Genomic DNA, 17,362 nt, shown 5'->3' with positions numbered 1-17,362 from the left:
GTTGTTGGAAATCTGACGTATCAGATCCTTCTATAGCCTGACATCATCTGTCAGAGCACAGTCTGGAGGCCCCAGTGCAAATTACCAAACTGTAGGTGGGTTCAGTCAACTTTAGTCTAACTTGTATGGGGGTCTAAAGTTGTCCTGTCATCCATATGCACAGGAATTCTTTATTGGACAAAGAATTTACGATTCAATGGGGTCCTGGGTTCAAATCCCACCAAAGACAACATCTGCAGGGAGTTTGTATGTTTTCCCCGTGTTTGCGTGGGTTTCCTCCGGGTTCTCAAAGACAAAGATAGGGAATATAGATTGTGAGCTCCATTGGGGACAGCGATGATAATGTCTGTAAAGCGCTGTGGAATATGATAGCGCTATTAAAGCAAAATAAAGAGTTCATGACTAGTGATGAGCAAGTATACTCGTTGCTCAGGTTTTCCCGAGCACGCTCGGGGGGTCTCCGAGTATTTGTTAGTGTTCGGAGATCTAGTTTATCACCTCAGCTGAATGATTTACAGCTATTAGCCAGGCTGAGTACATGTGGGGCTTGCCTGGTTGCTAGGGAATCCCCACATGCATTCAAGCTGGCTAGTAGCCGTAAACCATTCAGCTGAGGTGATGAAAACTAAATCTCCGGGCAGTTATAAATACTCGGAGATCACCCGAGCGTGCTCGGGAAAACCCGAGCAACGAGTATATTCGCTCATCACTATTCATGACCCTTTTGTGATTTTCCCTTTCCCAACTGGAGTGATATATCGGCATTAGACTAAACCACTTGAGTTTTCTAGTGGAAGTTGCTTCAGGAAATCTTAGGTGAAGTTTTTTGTCCTGAAGTGGGTTTTGAACAGTTTACAAAGAGATTTTCTCCTGAAGATTGTTTGCAGCCTTTTGATTGGACAAAGCCTATTTTGGAGCGGATTCCACGAGGATCCGCTTCAGAGAAGTGACCTGCACTTTCTTTTTTTCCGACAAGTGTTTTTTAATTCCAGAAGGGGAAAAAACACTTAAAATCCTGAACATATGAAAAGCAAAGTGGTTTTACAAAATAAATTAATTGGATAAGTCTTTTAAGAATTTTTTCAGTGATCTTTTATTTTTCAGGTGTTTTTTTGGAGCAAACGGATTCCAAAAAAAATTGTCAAAAAGCTCAGTGTGCACATACACTCACCGGCCACTTTATTAGGTACACCTGTCCAACTTCTTGTTAACACTTAATTTCTAATCAGCCAATCACATGGCGGCAACTCAGTGCATTTAGGCATGTAGACATGGTCAAGACAATCTCCTGCAGTTCAAACCGAGCATCAGTATGGGGAAGAAAGGTGATTTGAGTGCCTTTGAACGTGGCATGGTTGTTGGTGCCAGAAGGGCTGGTCTGAGTATTTCAGAAACTGCTGATCTACTGGGATTTTCACGCACAACCATCTCTAGGGTTTACAGAGAATGGTCCGAAAAAGAAAAAAAATCCAGTGAGCGGCAGTTCTGTGGGCGGAAATGCCTTGTTGATGCCAGAGGTCAGAGGAGAATGGGCAGACTGGTTTGAGCTGATAGAAAGGCAACAGTGACTCAAATCGCCACCCGTTACAACCAAGGTAGGCCTAAGAGCATCTCTAAACGCACAGTGCGTCGAACTTTGAGGCAGATGGGCTACAGCAGCAGAAGACCACACCGGGTACCACTCCTTTCAGCTAAGAACAGGAAACTGAGGCTACAATTTGTACAAGCTCATCGAAATTGGACAGTAGAAGATTGGAAAAACGTTGCTTGGTCTGATGAGTCTCGATTTCTGCTGCGACATTGGGATGGTAGGGTCAGAATTTGGCGTAAACAACATGAAAGCATGGATCCATCCTGCCTTGTATGGAGCATCTTTGGGATGTGCAGCCGACAAATCTGCGGCAACTGTGTGATGCCATCATGTCAATATGGACCAAAATCTCTGAGGAATGCTTCCAGCACCTTGGTGAATCTATGCCACGAAGAATTGAGGCAGTTCTGAAGGCAAAAGGGGGTCCAACCCGTTACTAGCATGGTGTACCTAATAAAGTGGCCGGTGAGTGTACTTTAAGACCCTTATTCATCAGTTATATATAGAATTCTGGCGTAAAACATTTTGAAATGTTGCAAAATTTTTGCGTCACTTATAGTTGTGCAAAAAATTGTGACATTTGCCTCATATATGCCAGTCTCACCCAGCTCAACCCACTTTTTTGGAGGGGTAATTGAGAGACACTTCTCAAGAAGAGGGCCAGCAAATTCATCATTCACAAAAGTGAAATAAATTATATGAGGAATGTACTAGCACCTTTCTCGTAGTGGTGCACAGCAGCTTAAAAATATTTATCAATTTATCGTACAGAAGCGTTGCAAGAGTATTCACCCCCTTGTCATTTTTCGTGTTTTCTTACCTCACAATCTGGAATTTCACAGATTTTTTGGAGACTTTGTATCAGTTCACGTAAAGAACATGCCTTCAACTGTGAGCATTTGGCTTTCTTTTTATTGTGAAGAAAACCACAAATAAGACAAAAAGTAATTGAAAACTTCAGTGTGCATAACTACTCTCTCTCCTTTGTAAAGCCTCCTTTTATGGCAATTACAGATGCAAGTTCCTTTGGATTAGTCTCTGAGCTTTCCACATCTTACCACTGGTATTTTTGCCCATTCCTCAAAGCAAAACTGCTCCAGCTCCTTTAAGTTAGATTGTTTCCTCTGGCGAACAGCAATCTTCAAGTCTGACCACAGATTCTCAGTTGGATGAAGGTCTGGACTTTGACTAGGCCACTCTAAAACATTTACACGTTTTCCCTTAAACCACTCGAATGTTGCGTTAGCAGTATGTTTTGGGTCATTATTTTGTTGGAAGGTGAACCTCCGTCCCAGTGTCAACTAACTGACAGACTGAAGCAGGTTTTGCTCAAGAATATCCCTGTGTATCGCAACATCCATCTTCACCTCGATTTGGACCATTTTCCCTGTCACTGCTGCTGAAAAACATCCATGCAGTGTGATGCTGCGACCAACATATTTCACTGTAGGGATGGTGTTCTTGGGGTGATGATCTGTGTTGGTTTGGCACCAGACATAGCATCTACCTTTTGTTGGCCAAAAAGTTCAGTTTCAGTCTTACCTGACTACAGCACCTTCCTCCATACATTTGGAGTCTTCCAGATGTCTTTTGGCAAACTCAAAATGAGCCTTCCAATTATTGTGTGTAAGTAAAGGCTTTACTTATCTCCCCACTCTTCCACAAATGCCACCTCTATTGAGTGAACGGCTTATTGCAGTCGTGTGGACAGATACTTCAGTCTCTGCTTGGGAACTCTGCAGCTCCTTCAGGGTTACCTTTGCGCTGCCTCTCTGATTAATGGCCTCCTTGCCCGGGCTGAAAGTTTTCATGGGCGGCCCTCTCTTAGCAGGTTTGTTGTGGTACCATGTTCTTTGCATTTGATGATAATGGATTTGATGGTGCTCCAGGGGATTATCAGAGATTTGGATATTTTTGTTTTATAATCCAACCCTGACTTCTACTTCTCAACAAGATTGTCCCTGACTTGTTCGGAGATCTGCTTGGTCTTCATGGTGGTGTTTGGTTAGTGGTGCATCTTGCTTAATGGTGTTGCCGCCTCTGTGGCCTTTCAAAAAAGGTAAAGCATATATACTGACAGCCCATGTGACACTTAGATTGCACACAGGTGGATTTCCTCTCACTAAGCATGTACTGATGAAGAGAATTGCTTGCCCTATATGTTTTTAGGGGCTTCATTGTAAAAGGGGTGAATACATATGCACATGCCACTCTTCATGCCAATTTTTAGTTATGTGATCCCATAAATTTAATTTATGCCTATATTTTTCTCATTTCACCAACTTAGACTATTTAGTGCTGATTAGTGTTGAGCGATACCGTCCGATACTTGAAAGTATCGGTATCGGAAAGTATCGGCCGATACCGGCAAAGTATCGGATCCAATCCGATACCGATACCTGATACCAATACAAGTCAATGGGACTCAAGTATCGGACGGTATTCCTGATGGTTCCCAGGGTCTGAAGGAGAGGAAACTCTCCTTCAGGCCCTGGGAACCATATTAATGTGTAAAAGAAAGAATTAAAATAAAAAATATTGCTATACTCACCTCTCCGACGCAGCCTGGACCTCACCGAGGGAAGCGGCAGCGTTCTTTGTTTAAAATTCGCGCGTTTACTTGGTTACGTGAAGTCCCGGCTTGTGATTGGTCGCGGCGGCCATGTTGCCGGGACGCGGACCAATCACAGCAAGCCGTGACGTAATTTCAGGTCCTGCAGGATTTTAAAATTACGTCCCGGCGTTGTGATTGGTTGCGCCGCAGTCACATGGGCGACGCAACCAATCACAAGCCGTGACGTCACGGGAGGCTGGACACGCGCGTATTTTAAAATGCGCGCTTGTCCAGCCTCCCGTGACGTCCCGGCTTGTGATTGGTTGCATCGCGGTCAACCAATCACAAGCCGGGAGGCTGGACGCGCGCATTTTAAAATGTGCGCGTGTCCAGCCTCCCGTGACGTCACGGCTTGCGATTGGTCGCGGCGGCCATGTTGCCGGGACGCGGACCAATCACAGCAAGCCGTGACGTAATTTCAGGTCCTGCAGGATTTTAAAATTACGTTCCGGCGTTGTGATTGGTCCGCGTCCCGGCAACATGGCCGCCGCGACCAATCACAAGCCGGGACGTCACGGGAGGCTGGACACGCGCGCATTTTAAAATGTGCGCGTGTCCAGCCTCCCGTGACGTCCCGGCTTGTGATTGGTTACGTCGCCCATGTGACCACGACGCGCCCAATCACAACGCCGGAACGTAATTTTAAAATCCTGCAAGGACCTGAAATTACGTCACGGCTTGCTGTGATTGGTCCGCGTCCCGGCAACATGGCCGCCACGACCAATCACAAGCCGGGACTTCACGTAACCAAGTAAACGCGCAAATTTTAAACAAACAACGCTGCCGGTTCCCTCGCTGAGGTCCGGGCTGCGTCGGAGAGGTGAGTATAGCAATATTTTTTATTTTAATTCTCTCTTTTACACATTATTACATTAATGTTGTTTCGATACCCGATACCACAAAAGTATCGGATCTCGGTATCGGAATTCCGATACAGCAAGTATCGGCTGATACCCGATACTTGCAGTATCGGAATGCTCAACACTAGTGCTGATTAATGATGAGCGAGTATACTCGTTGGGTTTGCCCGAGCACGCTCGGGTGGTCTCCGAGTATTTGTTAGTGTTTGGAGATTAAGTTTTCATCGCCTCAGCTGAATGATTTACAGCTACTAGCCAGGCTGAGAACATGTGGGAGTTGCCTGGTTGCTAGGGAATCTCCACAAGTACTCAAGCCGGCTAATAGATGTAAATCATTCAGCTTCCGCGATGAAAACTAAATCTCCGAACACTAACAAATACTCGGACACCACCTGAGCAACGAGTATATTCGCTCATCACTAGTGCTGAGGCATCACACATAATTCGCATTAAAAAAATATTTAAAAACAGGTTGTAATGTAGCAATAAAGGTAAAAAGTAGTGATGAGCGAATATACTCGTTACTCGAGATTTCTCGAGCATGCTCAGGGGTCCTCCGAGTATATTTTAGTGCTTGGAGATTTAGTTTTTCTTGCCGCAGCTGAATGATTTACATCTGATAGCCAGCATAAGTACATGTGGGGATTCACTAGCAACCAGGCAACCCCCACATGTAGTTATGCTGGCTAACAGGTGTAAATCATGCAGCTGCGGCAAGAAAAAATAAATCTCCGAGCACTAAAATATACTTGGAGGTCACCGAGTGTGCTCGGGAAATCTCGAGTAATGAGTATATTTGCTCATCACTAGTAAAAAGACAAACGGGGGGGGGTGAATACTTTGGCAATCCACCCTATTTTACTGCAGTGCATCAACACTGCTATGCAATACGCCAGTCTCGGTGAATCTGGGGCTGAAATGCCAAATTGACCGTTAGAATACAACTTATGTATAGGGGTGCTAGCAGCTAGATCTATTGTGGTTAGCTAATCCCTCCCGCCATTAACAAATAGGCATAGCAGAAAACTCCTTTTTATGTATGAAGATATAGTATATGGAGTCCAGGCTTCCAATAGACAATGCAGCTAATCTGCAGTTATTGATCATGACGGTGTCATAATGCAGAATGGCAACCTGAAGAAAGTAAACAGCAGGTGAGGATCAAGGTGTTGGGAGTAAAACACTCACACCATGCATGAGACGCCTTCCTGCAGAGAACAGACCCATGCATTTCCTTCAGCTTGTCAGGAAGACGTGTGGCTGCAGCTTCAGATGGGAAATAGATGTTGTGTTACTGCTCATAGAGAAGGAATTGTAGAACACGAGGCGCAACAGGAAGGCTCCTAATAGAGTAAAGTCTTTGTTTTCCTATCGTTCTCCTCACTGCAATACGACAAAGACTGGACAAGGTGTGGGGAAGACCTGCAATAGGGAGCACAAATCTAGATTTAACAATCTCAAAAATTTGCCGTTCATTATTTCTCCGTCAAATGAATAACAATAAATTGGCTGTACAAACAGGTACATCTCTGAAGACTACTTTACAGTTTAAAGGGAACCTGTCACCATGAAAAAGCAGCTTAATCTGCAGGCACCATGTCCTAGAGCAGGGAGAGCGGAGTTGATTGATATATAGTTTTGTGGCAAAAGATTCAGTATGACCTGTGTTTTCACCATTTAAACTTCTGCTCTTTCTGGGACTTTAGGAACAGTGGGCGGTTCAATCAGTGACTGATGGCTTTATTCGGATGCACTTATACAAAGCTGTCAGTCATTGGTGGGCCCGCCCACTGGACCCAAAATCCATCAGTAATCATAAGGGTGAATGACCTCGGGGAGATCAAAACATCCAACACCGCGGAGACACCATCACGTGTTTCTCAACGCAGTGATCCAGAACACTGCCCCAATCCCTAATGGGAAATATGCAAATGCATGTAGAAAAGCTGCGGAGACACCATCACCATTGCATATTGGTGATAATAGCCCTGATCTCTGCATCTACTGGGTAAAGTACAGCAGGCCCTGGATGTGTTTACACCTTCAGTTTTCATCTCATGGCAGTCCATGTGGAGGTATGGGGATACAGCTTACTGAAAACCTGTTGAGAGTAAATATTTTGGCCCTGATTAATTGCACACCAGTCTTGGTGCATTGTACTCCAGTGCTCCTTTCACTTAAGAGGTATGCCTCTTGAGCATTAGTGATGACCGAGCGTGCTCATATAAGGTGTTATCGGAGCATGCTCGAGTGCTAATAGAGCATCTTCGGCGTGCTCGAATACTATGTTCAAGTCGCCATGGCTCTATGTCTTGCGATTGTTTGACAGTCACAACACATGCAGGGTTTGACTAACAATCAGGTCATCCCTGCATGTGTTGCGGCTGTCGAACAATCACGACACATACAGCCATGGCGACTTGAACACAGTATTCGAGCACACCGAAGATGCTCTATTAGCACTCGAGCATGCTCTGATAACACCTTATCAGATCACTCACTCATCACTATTGGGCACATCTTTCAATTACAGTGTGCCACCGGCAGAAATGTTACTCCAGGCAGTGACTGGCTAACAACTCTGTCATAAGTCACTGGCTCCGCTTGGCGATGCGCTGTTGAGCTCTGCCTACTTTAAAGAAAGAAGTGATCAGACCTGGTTGGGACTGGTATGAAAAGTTGGAAAATTTTCAGTGCAACTTTGAATTGTGCAGCAAAAATTTGATGACATTTCATCCAGTTTGCCCTAGAATCCCGCTGAACTGGGGCCTTGCTAATAACGTTAGGTCTTATTTCAAAACGGGTGTACGTTAATTGGTGATGAAAAGGGAACAAGGGTGTATGGTGAAATGTTTCACAATTGATCATGTTGGAATTATTTCAGTATGCTGCTAGGTGTATATGTCTACCTCTACCTTGTGTTTTCTATTACGTCACATTATAAAAAAAATCAATGTATTAATGCTGGACGCACATTTTGCCTCCCTGAAGACTTGTAAGGCCTCTGGGTTCACTTTCTTTCTGGCGTGCTCTTCACATGTTGGTTCCCTGCGCAAAACATTCAAATTTGCTCCAAAGTCAATGAGCAGCTGAACAAACTGCTTGTCACAACCATGACGAAGAACTGCTTCAAGAAGGCAACATGGAGAGGACCGTGCCAGGTTTGTTTCACACACTGGGCTCCAACTGTTGTAATCAGGATTGGCACCAGCCTGTAGTAAGAGGCGGAAGCACCGGAGGTTGTCATAGGCTGCACTTATGTACAGTGGGGTGCAGGTTAATGATGTTAGAGTTCTTGTAGAACCAGACCCACAGAACAGTTGACGGTCAACATCCACATCTGCTCCATATCTGTAGAAAATAAAAAAAGGGTAAGCCTATAACCCTCACTGACAACTAGTACGTATTAATTTATGAGTAAAAACTTGTAGGGGACATCATATGGTGTGGAGTTGGGCCATGGAAGCATTATACTTTGTGGGGGTTGGCCGTGGGAGCATCATACTGTGTAGGGTTGTGCATGTTTGTTTTCCATCTGTTTTGTGGGAGGCTATAGGAGGGACTCATGGGGCAACATTGGTATAGAGGAACTACAACTGTCAAAGGGGTGCACATGAGTCATTTATTTCTAAAGGGGGGGGGGGGAAGAATGTGAGCACTATTACTTTCTTGAGCACACCCAGAAGGGATTAATATTTTTTAGGGTGCAATTTTAATATGTGAAGGGCACAGTAATGGACATTATTATTCTGTGGAGATACTATTCTCGTGCACACTCGGGTGTCCTCCGAGTATTTTTTTTTAGTGCTCGGAGATTTGGTTTTCATCGCCGCAGCTGAATGATTTACAGCTGTTAGCCAGCTTGATTACATTCGAGGATTCCCTAGCAACCATGCAACCCCCACATGTACTTATGCTGGCTATCAGATGTAAATCATTCAGCTGCGGCAATAAAAACTAAATCTCCGAGCACTAAAAAATACTCGGAGGACGCCCTAGCATGCTTGGGAAATCTCGAGTAACGAGTATATTCGCTCATCACTACTAAGTATATATTACTGTAGAGTAATTTAAAGTCAGTATCCGCACTGTCCTCTGCTTAGATCCTCTTTTACCCATTATAATTAGGGAGCATCTCTGTAGTGGTAATCATGGTTACCTAAGCAAGAAGCCCACGCAGATGGGTTATGCCACTACCGTGGACTTGGAGTCGGTGTCCATTTTGGTGAAGTCGGTATAAAATGAACAGACTCAGACAATATATAATAAATTGGGTTCAGTAATTCAGTGCTGTAAATGTTTTCATAATAATTTGGGAAAGTTATAAAATGTCTGTTCTGTTCCTCATCTAAGGATCTGGGCTTTTAGCTGAGATGAATCTGTGCTGCACTTTATGCACATGCTCAGTAGTGAGGCAGGGTTCAAAAATGCCTTGGCCTGCCTACTTGTCTGATCAGGGGAGGGTCGCTCCTTTTCTTTTCTGGGCTAGTTACGCCTGCACATACAGAGACTAGAACGCTAAAGCTATAGCTTTTTTGTTATTCCAAAGTGTCAGAATAGTTTATTGTATCTCGCCCTATCTGCCCCCGCAAAAAATGAAAAGATGTTGATATGAACAAAGATGTGCTCTACTTTTTCTTTCTTTCCCTTCCACCAAGCCAGCATCCATTTTCTTCATAGGTTCATCTAGCAAGACAAGTTGTATGAATTTGCCTTATACACCTATTTGTGCCTCTAGGCTCACCGGATTAGCTCTTGTAATATATCGGTGTGGCCCAGACGTGCAGCATGGTAGACAGGTGAGCTCCGATTGTGTGGACTTCCGTTGGGGTCGGCTCCAGCTTTTAGAAGAACTTCCACACAGTCCAAGTGTCCATTTTCTGTGGCTACAAACAGGGGTGTTTGACCCTTAACATCCACCAGTTCCAGCTGTGCCCCAAAGTCAATAAGGAGGGCGACACAATCCGCATGTCCAGCAGTGGCAGCAATACGAAGTGGAGAGCAGGGAAGCCACCCACTGCACCACACGGACTTCTCATTTATACGTCTGGGGATCAGAACAGATAAGAGATTTATTGATCTTAAAAAAAAAAAAAAAAAAAAAAAAAATCAGCTGTCATTGTAGGTTTATTGGAAACAAAATATAAAAAGGGAAATAATTGCCAGGAGACCATCACACAACCCTCCTTACAGTCCCGCTGCTCAGTTGGATGAATGTGGTGGCAGATTTTTCTTTACATGCATTTATTCCCTTTGCTATTATTGCAGTGTCCAAAGACGAAATCTGTTTCCTACAGTCCTTAAATGCCACATAAACCTGCTCGGACTATAAGGTTACATTCACACATCAGTCTGTCATGGTCCGAACAGCCTGTGACACACGGACTGGCAGCCTCTGGCAGCCTCTGTAGCCTTCTATATGCCTGAGGCTACTGCGCTTGTGGCAAGAGACCCGCAGTCAGTCTGATTGGTGGGCCGTGGTCTGACCGTGACACATGTGAACTAAGCCTAAAGTGCAAGTGTGGTATTCTCAAGAGATCAGGATTAACCCCTAGACGGCTACAGTACTAACTGACGTGTCATCAGCATATACCCCTAGCAGCTGTCATATGAATGTAAAGTCCTGCTTCTACGCTGCATAGTGTTCCCGCTCACTGATTTATCGCTGTGGCAGTCTTCTCCAGCATGTGCCCAGTGATGACAGACGCAATAAGGTCCATTTCTGGGCACTTGACTACTATTATAGTTAGTCACAGGGACCCATAAAAAAACAACTTGTATTGCTTCCCAGTGTCCTGCCCGCTCAAAGAGGTGATTGATTGATCCAGGCAACTAAATTGAAGACTTGTAAAGAAAAAGAAAAAAGCCGAAATGAAAATAATAAACCCCTTTCTGGCATTATAGAATGCCAGCTAAATGAAAAATAAAAAACCCTAAAACAATAAAAATAAATAAATCTGCAATGTAATAACAAAATGTGTTTGGTCATTAGGAAGAAATTAACTTTATTCCTACCAGTAGCCGCTGGCTTTCAGTCCTAGATGAGCGCACGGCCCAGAATTTGACAGATCTCACTGCAGCACATCTATGCAGAGAAAACTGTCAATCAAAGTGCAGGGGCGTGCTTACAGCCACCGCTCACAATGCTCAGGGCAATGACTGTAGCTGCTCCGTGTGCCCCTCTATGGTTGGATGCCGGTGACTCACGGGAGAAAACCACTTTATTTTCTCCTGGTATGGGGACATGAAGGGTTCCTTCAAGGCCCAAAAAGGCTGGTCCTGAAGGATCAAATAGTTGTGGTGCTTTAGAAAAGTTGTAGAACCGCTAAAAATGGAACTTATATTTAAAAAAAATAAAAATAAAAAAACAATGATGATCCGTAATCAGTGCTGAAACTTGAGGCTTGAGGAGCCACCTAAAGCTAGGGTCACACATTAGTTTTTCTCTTATCCGAGAATATCGGTCCGATTATGCTAATCACACCGTGATCCAATTTTCAACGATGAGAAGAAAAAGAAATAAAAAAAAGATTTTCCACCTTCTCCATTCAAAGTCAAAATCTGTCTTCACTGTGGTCCAGCGTTGCTGAATGGCCGAGTGCGATCTGATCATTGCATGCAACGCTGCGGTTTTATTTTCCCTTGGACTGACTCGGGCAGAGGAAAAAAAAAAAAGAACATGTGGAAGCGTGCTGTCTATCAAAACAAGGGATAGCACTTATATGATTTTTACGGTCGTGTGTACGAGCCCCAAAAAAGGCTTCTTTGCTTTTCCGTACATCCTTACCTCAGGAACCTTTCCTCCTGTAAGAGGGTCCTCAGGGTGTCGATGTCGCCCACACAGGCAGCGTTATGTAACAGTGTGTCCTGGCATTGCTCCAAATCATGGTCGCAGTACTGATCTTGCAGCCATGCCTTCAGGTTACGTCCTGCAGGGAGAGAAGGAGAAAGCCGCTATCTCACCAGATTTCAAGTCTTGATACCAGACCTAGCAGCAGCACAAATAAGATAAATGGCTTCTTGAGCCGTCTCCCGGGTCTGCCAGGTTCCCACTGTACAGTGCTGTGACCCATCTGTGTATTCTGTTGGGTCTGTACCGTACATTACCTGACTTACATAAATCATCTGTGCTCCTGGCCATATGTTACTTTAGTAATTAACACATTGGCTGCTCTGGTTTAATGCCCTGCCGTGCAATTCTGACACTCTGCATTTGTCATTCTACATATGCCATAGTCTAATTTCCTAAGGAAACTTTCCACACTCTTAAGTTTACAATTCTACAAGCAATCATTGTATGCAGCGGTCTTATGGGCACTTTAAGGTGCAGTTACAGTGTGTAATTATTGAGAACCTAGCGTTCCTCTACGTACGCTGCCAATCACCATGAGTTCGCACGGCGCAACTTCACTGATCATATATTTACATTTCCAGAGATCATTTAGGCCAGTGTCACCTACTGCTATTCACATACTGTTCCTATGGACAAATGTATAAAAATTCATTTGCCTGGGAATATCCACAGTAAAAATCTGCAGGGGTATGGGGTCTTACCTGCACCCCATTCATACTAAATGTAAACACACTCCTCATACTGCCATCGGCCAACAGTTACACCCAAAATTCTACATCCTTGTTTAAAATTAAAAATGTTTTGTCATGTAAAAAAAAAAAATACCAAGAATAATTTCAGAACTTTTTCTTCCTTTAATGTTGCCCAATATATGTACAATTCGATGGAAAGAAACTAAAATCTTTCAGGTTTTTTTTTTAGTAGAGGCCTGAATCTTTTTTTTTTTTCGCAAAATTGACTGGTATTTGGAACTGTTCATAATTTCTTCCACCTTAACTAAAGCCACAGGTCGAGCTGCCAAAAAACCCCAAAGCATAACGTTGCCTCCACCATAATTTACTGTGGGTATGATGTTCATTTGGTGATGAGCAGAGTTCGCTTTACACCAATCACACCTTTTTGGAATTATGGACTAAAAGTTCACATTTGGTCTCATCAGACCATAACCTGTTTTTCTGCATGCTTTTGGTAAAACTCATGCAAGTTTTAAGAAAATATGGCCGGTTTGGGTATTTTTTTTTTTTTTTTTTTTAATAAAAGACTTCTTGTCTTATCACCCTACCCTAAAGGATAGACATTTGAAAAATAAGGGAGATTACATGTAGTACACGTCCAGAACTTGCCAAAAATTCATGCAGCGCCTTTAATGTTGCTGTAGGCCTCTTGGCAGCCTCTCAGAGCAAATTTTTTTCATGTCTTTTCATTAATTTTTGAGGGCATCTAGTTCTTTGTAATGTCACTATTGTGTCAAATTTGACATCCTCACAGAACTCCATGGTAGATCTAATACCTTGGAAAAATGTTTGCACCTTGCCCTGACATAACTTTCTACACTAAGATTCCTTTGCTGTGTGGTAAGCTGTTTATGAACTATGGCTTGGGTGGAAAATTCAATTAAGAAAATGTCAGGAAAATCCTTCTAGCACAGCTAACCTGTGTATAGAGTTAATCAGAATTGCTGTGATGGCAGCTGTGTAATGACTACTATGTAGGGGCGTACTGATCACAGTTGCAGAGGCCACGACCAAGCGGACAAGAGGCCTGATGACGCCAGTGCAAACTCCAACTGGATGTGTGTCCGTGGACGCACATTCAGCTGAAGTGTATCGCCGTGCATAGTCCTGCCAGGTCTGTGTGCTGCAATCAGAGGGCAGCAGTTGCTGTCGGCATGCGCATCACTGGTGGTGCATGGCAGGGACAAAATGTGCTCCCGACGCCTGCACGCTGAAGTCAGTTTCTGGCTTCAGAAGAGGACACAGCACGGTGAGGGAGCGGAGGGGAGTATAACTAAACAGCACCAGAATGAGGGATATGAAGGGGGTTCAAGTTTTGCACCGGGGTCCCTCAGACTACTTATGCCATTAGTACTGTGTGACATGAGTGTAAATGTGATTGGGGATCGTGGTTGTGATCAGAAGTAGCCAGTTATAAGAGGGTGTTCACAATTTTGCAGTCACATTATTTTAGTTTTTTTTGTTTTGTTTTTTAGTTATCCCCTCACAATGATTTCAGTTTGCACCATGATGGTTCTGTACACATTTTGGGCAACATTAAAATGTTAAAAGTTCTGAAATGATTCTCCTGGATCAGTCGGTGGATGGAACCTCCAGCGGGAGAGTCTGTTAGCATCAATGATCGTCTGCAGGTGCGGGTGATGCTCCTCCGACCCCTCAGAAGCCCCCTAGGGAGCGCAGCATGGCCCAGGCGCGGTCAGGGACACTGGCACCTTGGTTTTGGTCAGATGAACAGTGTCGTCTAGTAACTAACACAAAGCTCATAGTCACATGACCGCAGCTGCACGCAGTGATTGGCTGTTCTGGTCACATGTCTATACCACATCATCCCCAGACCTGTAACCATACCTGCAGCAGAGACTTCTCCCCCAGCTGTGACACTATCCCAACACCTTCCTATGGGTGCACGAGTCCTGAGGCTCCACAGTCCGCGGCTATCCTCCCCCTCTACCAGTGCGACATATCAGTACCCGGACGTCGCAGCAGCGCTGCTCTTACCCACTCTGGGGGCGCCCCCGACTCCCCGCTCTGCCCCCGGCTCACTCTCCTCCATCAGCACCTTGCCCCGCGCCTGCGCACTGTCCGGCAGTAGATAAATAGATTAAGGACAAGGAGATCCGCCTCCGGCTACCGCTGATTGGATGATCAATCTGTCATTCAAGTATTCGTCAGACGCGAACAGTGCGATGGGCAGTCACGTGTCTGCTCTGTGCCAATCGTTCTCTTTGCTGACACACTGCACCGTGATCACTGAATAATTACATTGGATGTGTATAAACCGCACTGCGATAGAGCCGAGTACAGACAGAAGGGATTGTGTGTGATAATCATAAGATGGGCCAAGCTCCCCCCATAATATATTGCAGCTCCCTCAAGACAGTATAGAGCAGCTCCCCCACGCACAGTGCAGTGCAGTGCAACTCCCCCAATACACATTATAGTGCAGCTCCCCCCAACCACAGTATAGTGCAGGTGCAGCTCCGCAAACACACAGCATAGTGTAGCTCCTCCCCATAATATAGTGCAGCTCCCCCAAGACACAGTATAGAGCAGCTCCCCCCAACAAACAGTATAGTGCAGCTTCCCCACACACAGTACAGTGCAGCTCTCCCCAACACACTTTATAGTGCAGGAGCAGCTCCCCAATATGCAGTATAGTGCAGCTCCCCCAATCACAGTATAGCACAGGCGCAGCTCCCCACACACAGTATAGTGCAGCTCCCCCACACAGTATAGTGCAGCTCCAACACACAATATAGTGCAGCTCCCCACATACTGTATAGTACAGCTCCCCCTCACACACAATTTAGTGAAGCTCCCCCCTCACAGTACAGTGCAGCTCCCCCCACATAGTACAGTGCAGCTCCTCCCATATAGTATAGTGAAGCTCCCCCCGCACAATATAGTGCTTCTCCCCAACACTCAGTATAGTGCAGCTCCCCTACAAAGCTTAGTGCAGCTCCCCCAACTACAGTATAGTGCAGGCGCAGCTCCTCCCACACAGTATAGTGCAGCTCCCCCACACGGAGTATAGTGCAGCTCCCCCAACACCCAGAATACTACACAGTTTAGTGCAGCTCCACCCAACACACAGTACAGTGCAGCTTCCCCACACATAGTTTAGTGCAGCTCCCTCACACAGTTTAGTGCAGCTCCCCCCGACAGTACAGTGTAGCTCCCCCACACACAGTTTAGTGCAGTTCCCCCACACAGTATAGTGCAGCTCCCCCCAACCACAGTATAGTGCAGGCGCAGCTCCCCCCACACAGTATAGTAGTTACCCCAACACACAGTATAGTGCAGGCACAGCTTCACCAATAAACAGCATAGTGCAGCTGTCCCCAATCACTGTATAGTGCAGCTCCCCACCACACAGTATAGTGCAGCTCCCCCAACGCACAGTATAGTGCAGGCTCGGCTCCACCAATAAACAGCATAATGCAGCTCCCAACTACACAATATAGTGCAGCTCCCCCCAAACACAGTATAGCATGGGCGCAGCTCCCAATACAGTATATAGTGCAACTCACCCCACACACAATACAGTGCAGCTCCCCCAACCACAGTATTGTGCAGGTGCAGCTCCCCAAACACACAGAATAGTGTAGCTCCCCCCATGATATACTGCAGCTCCCACCAACACACAGTATAGTGCAGCTCCCCAACACACAATATAGTGCAGCTCCCCCCAACAAACAGTATAGTTCAGCTCCCCCACACACACAGTATAGTGCAGGTGCAGCTCCCCCAACACAGTACAATGCAGCTCCCCCAACACATAGTGAAGCTCTCCCCAACACACTTTATATTGCAGGCGCAGCTCCCCAATACGCAGTATAGTGCAGCTCCAACACACAGTATAGTGCAGCTCCCCCCAGAGTATAAAGCATGAGCAGCTCCCCCAACACAGGACATTTCAGCTCCCCAACACACAGTATAGTGCAGCTCCCTCACAAACACACACAATATAGTGCAGCTCCCCAACAGTGTAGTGCAGCTCTCCCCAACAGTATAGGGCAGCTCCCCATCACACAGTATAGTGCAGTTACCTCCACACACAGCACAGCTCCCCCCAACACACAGAACACTTCAGCTCCCCAACACACAGTATAGTGCAGCTCCCCAACACACAGTATAGTACAGCTCCCCCAACACAGTATAGGGCAGCTCCCCCAATGCCCAGTATACTACAGCTTAGTGCAGCTCCACCCAACACACTGTACAGTGCAGCTCCCCCAACAGAATAGTGCAGCTCACAGTTTAGTGCAGCTCCCCTACACATTATAATGTAGCTTCCCCAACCACAGTATAGTGCAGGAGCAGCTCCTCCCAGTCTAGTGCAGCCCCCCACCACACAGTATAGTGAAGCTCCCCCCAACACAGTATAATGCATGAGCAGCTCCCCCAACACAGGACACTGGAGCTCCCCAACACAGTATAGTGCAGCTCCCTCACACTCCCACAATATAGTGCAGCTCCCCAACACAGTGTAGTGCAGCTCTCCCCAACAGTATAGTGCAGTTACCCCCACACACAGCACAGCTCCCCCCACACAGTATAGTGCAGCTCCCCAACCACAGTATAATGCATGACCAGCTCCCTCAACACACAGAACTCTTCAGCTCCCCAACACACAGTATAGTGCAGCTCCCCCAATGCCCAGTATACTACAGTTTAGTGCAGCTCCACCCAACACACTGTACATAGCAG

The 17,362-nt window shown here is 45.6% G+C and overlaps 1 protein-coding gene across 2 annotated transcripts; it reads right to left on the bottom strand.

Moving 5' to 3' along the window:
- Positions 1-879: 879 nt before the first annotated feature.
- On the bottom strand, positions 880-14,772 carry ASB1 (ankyrin repeat and SOCS box containing 1). Of its 2 annotated transcripts, XM_077272386.1 has the most exons (7): positions 14,651-14,772; positions 11,853-11,994; positions 9,810-10,112; positions 8,040-8,416; positions 5,191-6,487; positions 2,067-3,879; positions 880-1,166 (listed from the first exon to the last, which is right to left on the bottom strand). In XM_077272386.1, the coding sequence occupies exons 1-5, from the start codon at positions 14,703-14,705 to the stop codon at positions 6,357-6,359; spliced, it is 1,008 nt and encodes a 335-aa protein (XP_077128501.1). In that variant the 5' UTR covers positions 14,706-14,772; the 3' UTR covers positions 880-1,166; positions 2,067-3,879; positions 5,191-6,356. The 2 variants fall into 2 exon arrangements, with proteins under 2 accessions (XP_077128501.1, XP_077128502.1); XM_077272387.1 differs by lacking the exon at positions 880-1,166 and having other exon boundaries at positions 2,483-3,889.
- Positions 14,773-17,362: the final 2,590 nt, after the last annotated feature.

The sequence above is a fragment of the Ranitomeya variabilis genome, chromosome 7, assembly GCF_051348905.1.
Source record: "Ranitomeya variabilis isolate aRanVar5 chromosome 7, aRanVar5.hap1, whole genome shotgun sequence".
In the NCBI taxonomy this organism is placed as follows: Eukaryota; Metazoa; Chordata; class Amphibia; order Anura; family Dendrobatidae; genus Ranitomeya; species Ranitomeya variabilis.
This window is presented reverse-complemented; position numbering and strand designations above follow the sequence as displayed.